Raw genomic sequence first — 11,229 nt, forward strand, 5'->3', positions numbered from 1 at the left:
TTTTTTAAATTCAAATATAGAATTTAAAAATTAAAATTTTACTTTAAATTCAAATAAAGGATTTTGATATTATAATTTAAAATTTTTTATATCATCCAAACAAAAAATTTAGAATGTATGAATTTTAAATATGAAATTTTAAATTCAAATTTTCAACTTAAATCTACCTATTTGAACACAACATTAAAGTATTGCACTAGGCGCTTTTGGTATTCTTAACTACAAAAAACATAATGTCCCCTAGCTTTTTGAAATAATACAATGTCACTTGAAATTAATGAAATGACATTTTTTTGGATTAAACAATGGAGTGACATTTTTGATCATTAATGAGTTATATTTCATCATGAGGAGATTCTTGTTAGCAAAGCTTAGGTTTCCCTAAGCTCGAGGATTTGATCAAGAGCTTGATAGTGGAGAGTTAGCATTGACCTTTCTAGGTCAATTTCATGAAGTTAGGGATCTTGCTAGCTTCATCATAACAATCAAGAATTCATTTGCTAATATGCTCTTGTTGAACTCAGAGTCCCTCTAGTTTACCTGAGACAAGGATTTCTTGAAATGTAGCAAGCCTTTGAGCATGTGCTTTATTTTGGTGCTCTACCATGGTTATTAGAGGTTATGTGGTTTTGGTTGGTGGTTGTCAAATTTGGCTGATACATGATAATATTTTTAAATTTTGAAAAGAACACTTTAGTCTTTTTATGTTTTAAATAATGGTTGAAAGGAAAAGAATATTTTAAAACTTTTTTACAAGGAGCACACGATATTCTTAACTTCTTGTTGGAGTGCCCTCCTTTCAAAATTAGTGCAATATCAACCTATCATTGATATTAACTATTAAATAGTTGCGATATAACTAACAAATATACATGTGGTGTTGAGTGAAATTAGCTTCTTTCTTTTATTTGGGATAATAAAACATTTAGTCATTTAAGCTTAATTTTTATCGATATGATATCTTACATTTTTTTAAAATTATCATGTTAATCCTTTAAATTTTTAAACACAAATAGATTTTCAAATAATTTTTATTGATTTGTTCTTTTATTTTTAAAAATTTTTGACTTTTTTTCTACTTAAATAATTTCACTTCTTTTTATTAATCTACATTGTTATTATTAATATTTTTTTATTTATATCAATAAAGTAAATTTTAACAGTATTAATTTTTCTTTAAATAATAAAGATCAAATCAACAGTTAAGATAAATTTAAGTAATCAAATCAATAAAAATTAAATTTTAAAAAATTAAATTGATAGCTAAAACTAATTTGAGATCCTAAAAATTTTCATCTCTTCTTGTTTCTCATCCTCCAATCAGTTTAAATACAAAACAAAAAAAAAACTCAGATAAAATAAATAAATTTTGATATTTTAATTATTAATATATATATATATATATATATATATATATTTCAATAAAAGCCCAATCATTTCATGTGGAAGCTTGAATCGAAATGCTTCTGGAAGTTGGTGGAAGAAAATGAAAGCTCACCGTCTCGCTTTTTGTCAAATTCCAGCATTCCATGGCCCTCTTCCTTCCAATGCTTCGTTGACTCGTTGTAGTGTCGTCTTCTTCTCCATCAAAGCTCTGAAGCATCGGAAATGGACGAGACTCGAGTGCAAGTCCCAAGAGTGAAACTAGGTAGTCAAGGCTTAGAGGTAAGTCTCCTTTTCTTTTTTAATCTCAATACAAAATAGTCCAATATTTTTTTTTTTTGTTTTGGTTGAACCGGTTTATCGCTTGGCACATTTGTTGTTATTTGATTCAGTTTAATAATAAGAAGAAAAAGGTTCTGTTTCAGTGGTATTGAGGTCGTCCGAGTCTGACAATCTCGAGCTACTCCAGAAAATTTTTTCCATATTCAAATATTGTGATTATGAGCTTCCCACAAGCAATCTCAGCTCAAAAGGAGGTTTATGTGGAAGAAACAAATACAAACTTCTCAAGCCATAACATTGTTTTGTGTCACAAAATATTAAATTTGACTTTCATCACCTAAATCTTAAAACATATGTTGTCAGAGATTTTCTAATTTTAGTCAAGTTTCTCGTCATATAATCCTCTCAGAACACTGGGAATAATATATTGCATTACACCTATGACAGCTCAAGATAATACATCTATATATAACCACAAAGTTATCTAACCAGTAAATTGATTAACCGACACGCCTGCTTTTGATCACCAAAAAAGTTTCACTAACCAATTAACTTCGCTGTCTGGTAGAATTCAAAAGCTGTATGATCAAATCGCTTTATCTAAATAGAATGAGAATCCCTCTCCGGCCTTCTAACCAAAAAGGGCTCATTCTTTGGTAATATGACTTCTTGTGGAAAGTTAATGAGAAATTAAGTGCTTCCTGTTTGTATCACATATATAATGAAATGCAGGTCTCCAGACTGGGTTTTGGATGTGGGGGACTATCAGGAATTTACAATGCCCCTCTCTCACATCAAGCTGGGTGCTCAATTATTAAGGAAGTTTTCAATAAAGGCATAACCTTTTTGGATACATCTGATCTTTATGGAGATCAACATGATAATGAAATCATGGTTGGCAAGGTATTGCGCATTCTGCTAACTATCAACAATTTAATCTTAAATGCACTTAGTTGATACGAGAGAATACGCCCTTAAGATTGTCCAAAGAAAATATTTAATTCTGTGCTAAGCTTGGGAACACTTGTGACTACAAGAACAACATAGAAAGGAAGATCATAGTGCTTAATATAATTTTAGAAGTGGCAGTGAATTATGCTGGTGCCCCATGAACTTGTTTAAGTATTTGTTTGTAACCATCATGGAAACAGAAAACTAGCTTTGAATATAATTTCATTTATATCCGAGAATGATTTACACTGAGGTCATTGCAACTTTCTCTACATTTGATGCCCTTATTTGTGCTTTTTCATCATGTAACAGGCTTTAAAAGAACTCCCTCGAGAAGAAGTCCAATTGGCTACTAAATTTGGTATTATTATGTCTGATGGGATGCAATTCAGTGTAAAAGGCACCCCTGAATATGCAAGAGAGTGCTGTGAAGCTAGTCTTAAACGACTTGATGTCAGTTATATTGATTTATACTATCAGCATCGAATCGATACTTCTGTACCAATTGAGGACACTGTAAGTTGTTGATGCATTTCTTCTGTTATGTGTAATACATAGCATTTTCACTATTTCTAATCTGTGGATGTTTGTATGGTTCACTGAACTGAACAAGGAAGATAGGGGAGCTTAAAAAGCTGGTAAATGAAGGGAAGATAAGATATATTGGGTTGTCAGAGGCTAATGCTGATACTATAAGAAGAGCACATGCTGTTCATCATATCACTGCTTTGCAAATGGAGTATTCTTTATGGTCCCGTGACATTGAAGAAGAGATAATTCCACTTTGCAGGTTTTTTTAAAATACTACTTTTATCTTGTAGTGTGATTTCTATTCTGACTTTCTTAGATATGGTTTGAATGTAGTGATTATTTGCAAAATATCTAAATGGAAATTGTTGCAGTAAATTGCATTCACCTCCCTTGATGTTTTAAGATATGCACTCATATCACCAATAGTGGTTGGATTGGGTGGTAAGGGACTCAATACTTATTGATCATGGTTAAGAGTTCAGTTCTTGTGAATGGAAAAAATTACATTGGAAGAGCTTCTTCTATTTAGACCTCACAAAACTTGAATTTAATTTGGTATTAACAGATAACAAATTTGACTCTCACTTAATGGGACCTCCCTTCTATTAAGATAATCATTAGTTGAGCTAATACTATATGCACTTTGACTCCTTGAATGCTCCTTCCAATAGCCTTCTTCAGCGTGGCATAAATGGCTAAACTTATAGACTAATCTGTTGACTGTTATGGTTATTTAGTTTTAATTCCTTAAAAAATAATGACTGCATGATTCAGTCATTTAAGATAACAAATCCATTACGCTTCAAGCCTCTTGTTCTTTTTGGTTTTCTTAGGCTAAAACTAAGTAGACCTAACAATTGAGAAATCAATCTATAAGACTAATCCAAGCACAAATCATCAAGAGGCCAAGTTAATACTTATGAAAACTTAAAATTAGAGCGGCTACTGAAATATTTTATCATCTAGTCAAATGTTTAGTTATCTTAACTCAATTTTTTTTTTTTTTAACTTGCAGAGAACTAGGAATTGGAATAGTAGCATATAGTCCTCTTGGTCGAGGCTTTTTTGCAGGGAAGGCAGTAGAGGAAAGTTTACCAAGCCAAAGTTTATTGGTACAGTCCCAGTTTTAAGTTTGCATGAATTTGCAATAGGATGATACTTCAAGTGAGAAATGCCTATAAGGATAACTACAATTATATACTTGTATTCCTGCGGAGGATTGGCTTTTGAAATTTGGTACACCTTTTTTTTTTTTGGCTGTAATAGGCAATTCATCCGAGGTTCATTGGAGAAAATTTGGAAAAGAACAAGCTCTTTTATAAACGACTCTCTGATTTGGCTTCCAAGCATGCATGCACTCCTGCTCAATTAGCTCTCGCATGGCTTCTGCATCAGGGGAATGATATAGTTCCTATCCCAGGTAGAGTCACCTACGCACTTAACAAAATACCTTTCTTCTAATGAAAGAAAAAAGGTTAATCGTTTGGTTAAAGTTAGAAATATTAACCAAACTAACCATGAATCTCACTTGATTATGAAGTAATCTGTGCCTGAATTTCTAGGATTAAGTGGTCAATCTGAGCTTCCACTTAAGAGTCAAATAGTATTTGAATTTTATACAATATCAGAGTCTCCAACCAAGCAGTCAATTTAATCCTTCTCGCCTCCATGCCATGTGTATCCATATTAGTTGAACCAATAATACTCTTCAAATAAAAGTGTAAGCATTTGTCCCGTTGGGAGAGATGTCCGCATTTAGCACTTGACCATGCCTCAAACTTGATTGCTTCTAGTAGGAGAATTCATGTGAGCAATTAAAAAAAAAAAAAGTGTAAGCATTTGGGGACAAGGGTCTTTGAAGGTGTTATTTGGTTTTGGCATATTCATAGATATTTTTACCTATTTCTGTATAACTCTTTCATCAATTCATCCTCTTATAGTCTTATCTATCCGCTGCCTAATGGGCATTTCTGGACGAATAGTACCTTTAATCTTTGTTAATTATGATAATTTTTTTTTTTTTGGGGTAAATCCAAGATGTATCATTTCTGTTAATTGAGTTCTTCGTGATGAAATATTGCTTTGATACGATAGGGACAACGAAAGTCAAGAACCTTGAGAACAACATTGGATCTCTGACAGTTAAGCTTACAGATGAAGATGTGAGGGTAATTTCTGATGTAATTCCTGCTCATGAATTTGCTGGGGAACGAGAATATGACATGTTCTCAAAATATATGTGGAAGTTTGCAACTACCCCTCCAAAGCAATTGCAAGAGAAATGAAACAAACTTTCTTTTCCTTGTACACACCTAAGAAAATGAATTGTGGGTTTTGTTTGTTAAGATTTGGTTAAGAGTATTACTTCTACAGAATCAAACTTTACATGTCTGTTGTTTAAATGAACCAGAAATTGCAGTTGTGCATGTGTGTCAGACAACCTGGTTATAATAACTCATGCCTGAATGAGATATATTTCGTGTATAATAACTCCATTTGTTTTTTATAAATAGGTCTAGATTTCCAATCCTTACATACATATATAATGTAAAAATTTTAACAAATTACAATATTCATAAGTTATAAATAATGTGATTCATTTCTTAGGTTTCATGCAATGCATGAGATCAAAAATTTTTTACAGTGATAAATAGTCTACGAATTGGGAATATTATAGCTCATTTATCAGATTTGAAGAATAATGCATGAATAAATTGCATGGATATTACAAAATCTCATTCTAATGTGCTGTGAAAAAAAATAGTTGTAAAATTAATAAATCACTGACCATTTCAAGATCATTTGAATAGTGAAACGTCACAAATTTAAGAGGATAAATTTGCACCAACTGGGTCACTTAATTTTTATCACATTTTTTTAAATGGATAGATGTATGAATATATGAATAGAAAGCGTTTGATTTGGTGAAATTTACACGTTAACTTTATATCTATCACTGTATTATTATTTATAATTTTTTAAAAGTGCTCATAATTTTTAAATCTCAATAAGAATAATAAATAAATCTCAATGAAATAGGCAATTGACAAAAGATTACTATGGAATGGGTTACTTTAAAGTTCTTAAGTACTTATCTAACATAATTTTTTGTAAAATTATATTTTTGACATTCTACAAAATAATATAAAGCATTGTTATTAAACTTAAACTAAAGTTGCTAATAAAAAAAAAGTAAAGATATTAATGTAAGAAGTATAATTATTACAAAACAAAACTAAAATCATGGATAGTTATGTTGTTAGTATCTAAACTGAGGTTGTTAAGATGGAAACCTATTTGTTACTTATTATATAACTAAACTAATAACTATAATTTTTATATTAACAAATTTATCTTTTTATCAACAATGTTAGTTTAGGTTCTATATTTTCTATCATTTCAATAAAAGTTAGAAATGTAATTTTATAAAAGATTATGCCAAATAATTTTTAAAAATTTCAAAATAATTATTCTATTTTATGGTACTCTTATTATTTGCCTAGGGAATTTATTTATCTTTTTTCAATAAATATAATAAAAAAACGTTTATTAAAAGTGAGACGCAAAGTAATCATCATTTTCCCTGGTGGTATAGATTCCATCCAAAAAAAAAAAACCCTTGTAGATTCCATTGCAGCTCCACACACAAACACACAAAGGCGCGCACTTACAAAAATATATTCCTATATGGGTGTCGACCTTTCGTTATGCTTTTGGTAGTTGGTGGAAGAAAATGACGGCCCTGATCGGCGCGCTCTCTCTTCTTTTTCAATGATTGGTTTAACATCTTCGCCAAGGCTCTGTACAATCGCTGAATCGCATATGGACAGCACTGAATCGCGAGTGCCCAGAGTCAAACTTGGTCGTCAAGGCTTGGAGGTAACCTTCATTCCTGCTTCAATACTGTATTGTCGAAACAGAGTTCCGAGCTTTAAACAGTCAATCCTATTTCGAGATTTTGAGTGTTTTTCACTGTTTTTTTAGAATTGATTGTTATTTGCTATGATTCAACACGAAGTGGATCATAAATTTTACTTTCTCCAGAATCATCCATAGCTCAGAGCTTTGCGTGAGAATGCTTGAAGTCGATTGTTTCGAAAATTAGGGGTTTTCTCGAGCAAACTACAGGCCTTGATATTATATGTAATCAGTTTTAATGTGCGTGCGTGCGTGCGTGTGTGTGTGTAGATTGGTGGACAGTGTCACTTTCATTGTTGAATGGCTCAGTTCTAATGCTTTTTTTTTTTTAACCAGAAAAAGGATAATCATTAATCGAATAAACAAAGTGAAGCCATGAGCCAGTGGCAAAGGCATACAAAGTAAAAGAGAGAAACTACTAAACTAGCCTATTCCTTCACGGTCCCGGTCCATTGTGGCATCAGATTGCAGGGATCTGTTGAGAGATATTGAGTCCTTAGAGATAATGGCGAGAAGAGAGGGTGATGGGTCAAAAACCCAACCAGATGGTTCCACCCCCTTAGATGCAGTGGCTGCAAGAAAATATGCGGCGGCGTTCCCTGATCGTTTGACCAGAGAGAGATGAAGCGATGAGAAGGACTCCAAGGATTCCAATAGCTCAGCCAGTAGATTATGCCAAGTCCAATTGCAGCGATCCCCTCGATTGGATGATAAAGCTTTGTGTAGTTATTGACAGTCCAGCTCAAGTATAAATGGTTGATGGATAGATTCTGTCATGAGTAATAAGGCTTTCTTGCAAGCAAGAACTTCAGCCATGAAGCCTGATGAAGCTTGAACAGATTCACACCAACCTTAGATAAATGAGCTATCTGATGACCTCCATATTATTCCTGTACCAGAATTTCCTGAAGAAGCCAGAAAAGATCCATCACAATTGACTTTGATCAAACCTAATGGAGGAGGAGACCATGTGCTTGGAGTAAAAACAGGGCTTGTATAGTGAGGCTTATCAATAAAGTTGGCTGACCAGTAATCCCATGTAGCAGCATCCGTATGAGAGACCACCTGAAAAGGATCAATGACTGCACCAGCGAAGATTGAGGCAGATCTCATCTTCCAGATGTTCTAACATAGGTTAGCAATGTATGTCTTACCATAATCATCTGTGTAGTTTTCGCTCATGAGTAGGGCATAACACGAACGATCAAAGGAGGTGATGTCAGCAACATTAATGGCGATAGTGAGATAACTCCCATACCATGCCTGTCTAGCCCAATCACACAACAGGAGGAGATGTTCAATGAACTCAGGGTAATTATGGCAGATTGGGCATAAAGGATCTACAGCACATTTTTGATTATACAATGCCTCTTTAGTGGCAAGCGCATCATTGATTACTTGCTACATAAAATGCTTGACCTTCAGTTGTTGTTTTAGATGCCATAGGCCCTGCTAGATATCATGGGGTAGAGACGCGGAGGAGCTTGTAGATGCACTAACAAGTTGTGGGGATTGAGCCACAATAATCTGTAACCAAGCTTGGCTGAATAAGTACCATTGTTAGCAGCAGCCCACGCACCAGTATCAATAATCGAGTTCATTGGAATTGGAATTTTCAAAATGTGAGTGATAGTTTCAGAGGTATAGGAGGTTGAAATGGGTGTTAAATCCATTGACCTCGTGAAATCAGATTAAAAACCTTTAGGGTTTTATAAATTACAGCACCTACAACAGGGATAGCTTTGCAGTTTGGTGAGGCAGGAATCCATGGGTCCTCCCACGAGCTAATGTCATTACCATTTTCAACTTTCCAGCAAAAATCTTTCAACAACATGTCTCTACCCGGAAGCAAGCTACTCCAAGCCCAAGAGGCTTTTGGACCATGTTCAGCAGCGAGAAAAGACCTGTTAGGGAAATAGATGCTTTTTAATACCTTTACCCAGAGCTGATCAGGGTTGGTAAGAAGTCGCCATGCAGATTTGGCTAGAAGGGCATCATTAAATTTCATGAAATCTCGAAAACCCACCCTCCATCTTTTTTTGCCTTACAGAGCTTATTCCAAGCCTTCCAATGGATACTGTTTCGATTCATGAAGTACTAATGCTTGAGTTTTAATATCTCAGTCTTTGATTATATTAGCCCTTATGAAAAACGGACAATAAATGAAGCGCTGCCTGTTTATGCCATATTTATCTAATGCAGGTTTCTGCAGTGGGTTTTGGATGCGGAGGATTATCTGGAGTTTATAATGCCCCTCTTTCACATGAAGCAGGATGCTCAGTTATTAGGGAAGCATTCAGTAAGGGTGTAACCTTCTTTGATACATCTGATGCTTATGGAGATGAACATGATAACGAAATCATGGTTGGCAAGGTATTCATATTACTTCCTACTCATGTTTTTTTTTTCATTTTTAACTATGGTCCCTAAATTAGATTATTATTATTGTGTGGTCAATGAATTTAAACTGGGACTACATAAATGAAGCCAGCTGTTAAAATAGTTTATTCAATTATAAAATAGTATCAAATTCAGATATTCATAAAATTACGTGTATGATTATATTAAATTATTAACATCGTTTTAAGTTTGACAAAAATCCATTAACTCATTAATCCCATATGGTTCATTCATGTCTAATCTTAAGCAAACTTTTCACGAGCCTGGCCCTAGATTTCATTCAACTAAACAAGGTGAGGTCAAACAACTTGTTTCTTAAATGAGCCAGGCTTAAGAATGCCAGGGCTCAGCTATTTATACCCTTAACTCTACTGACATTACTAGTGCCCAATGTATTTGATTATAACTGATTCGTAGAGGCAATCATTTAATGGGAAAATATAAGATTTGTTGAATGTGTATTGAGAGTGTAATATACTCGGGTCAATGCAGTACGTTTTATGTACTTACTGAAACATTTTCATCATATTCCAGGGTTTAAAAGAACTGCCTCGGGAAAGAGTTCAACTGGCTGCTAAATTTGGTATAGTTGTGTCTGAAGGGATGCAATTCAGCATCAAAGGCACGCCTGAATATGTAAGGGAGTGCTGTGAGCTAGTCTTAAGCGACTTGATGTCATTATATTGATTTATACTATCAGCATGGAATTGACACTTCTGTGCCAATTGAGGACAGAGTTTTTAGGTCATTCTGTTTGCAATGCATACCTTTCCTCTACTTCTAAACTGTGAATGCTTGTGCTGTTTATACTGACCACATTGGGGAAGATAGGGGAACTTAAAAAAAAGGCCAATGAAGGAAAGGTAAGATACATTGGGTTGTCAGAGGCTAATGCTGATACTATAAGGAGAGCACAGGCTGTTCATCCTATCACTGCTCTACAAATGGAGTATTCCTTTTGGACCCGTGAAATTGAAAGAAGAGATTATTCCACTTTGCCAGGTTTGTCGCATACTGATTTTGATCTTGCAGTTTGATTTGTTTTTCTATTTGTTTATATGTGGTGTCGAGTCAGATTATCTGCAAAAACATTTCAAATGAAATTGTTAGGCATTCACCCCTGAAATTTTTGGAATTACACTTACATCTCTGATTTTATTTTTACACATAAACCTCCTCTCTATTATCTTTGAAGTTTGTGAAATTCAATGGAAATTGATAGCATTTTTCATCATATATAAATTTTTATCGTGTATATGTAAAGAAAGATGAGCGTAAAGAATTAGTATTTTGCATTGAACTTCATGATCTCCAGAGGCTCAAACTAGATTAATAAAGGAACCAAATTATTAGTTTGGTGTATATCACAAATTATTGAAAGGCCAAATTAATACGTATAAAAACTTAAAATAGGAGAGGCTAGTGTGATATTATAGAACTAGTCAAATTATTAGTTATCGTACTTAATCCTTTTTTTCCACTTGCGGAAAACTAGGGATCGGAATTGTGGCATATAGCCCTCTTGGTCGGGCTTTCTGCAGGGAAAGCAGTGGATGAGAGTTTGCCTAGTCAAAGCCATTTTGTATGCATCCAGTTTTAAGTTTGCAAGAATGTGCACTTGTAGGATCTTTACAATGAAAGGAAAATGTTTATAAGAATGTGTAGATCAGTTATATACTTTTGATATATTGTTTCTGTAACAGGCTACGCATCCAAAGTTCAGTGGAGAAATTCTGGAATTGAACATGTTATACAAACGATTTT

At 33.8% G+C, this 11,229-nt stretch overlaps 1 protein-coding gene and 1 pseudogene across 1 annotated transcript; both read left to right on the top strand.

The window, feature by feature from the left end:
• The first annotated feature begins 1,456 nt into the window (after nucleotides 1–1,456).
• Nucleotides 1,457–5,634, top strand: LOC129298320 (perakine reductase-like). The gene is made up of 7 exons (XM_054936718.1): nucleotides 1,457–1,665; nucleotides 2,398–2,568; nucleotides 2,929–3,132; nucleotides 3,234–3,406; nucleotides 4,163–4,259; nucleotides 4,414–4,567; nucleotides 5,242–5,634. Exons 1-7 carry the CDS (start codon nucleotides 1,609–1,611, stop codon nucleotides 5,430–5,432), a joined length of 1,047 nt encoding a protein of 348 aa, XP_054792693.1. The 5' UTR covers nucleotides 1,457–1,608; the 3' UTR covers nucleotides 5,433–5,634.
• Nucleotides 5,635–6,779: 1,145 nt separating this feature from the next.
• On the top strand, nucleotides 6,780–11,050 carry LOC129298323 (probable aldo-keto reductase 1; annotated as a pseudogene).
• The last annotated feature ends 179 nt before the right edge of the window (nucleotides 11,051–11,229 follow it).

Source organism: Prosopis cineraria, unplaced genomic scaffold (genome assembly GCF_029017545.1).
Source record: "Prosopis cineraria cultivar Desert tree isolate PC_DT_omini unplaced genomic scaffold, ASM2901754v1 PC771, whole genome shotgun sequence".
Lineage (NCBI taxonomy): Eukaryota > Viridiplantae > Streptophyta > Magnoliopsida > Fabales > Fabaceae > Prosopis > Prosopis cineraria.

Bases quoted from the DNA above. Each gene is read 5' to 3' on its own strand.
- LOC129298320 (XM_054936718.1), top strand. From the start codon at position 1,609: ATGGACGAGACTCGAGTGCAAGTCCCAAGAGTGAAACTAGGTAGTCAA. The intron at 3,407-4,162 runs GTTTTTTTAAAA...TTTAACTTGCAG, and splicing joins GAGATAATTCCACTTTGCAG to AGAACTAGGAATTGGAATAG. The intron at 4,260-4,413 runs GTACAGTCCCAG...TGGCTGTAATAG, and splicing joins TACCAAGCCAAAGTTTATTG to GCAATTCATCCGAGGTTCAT.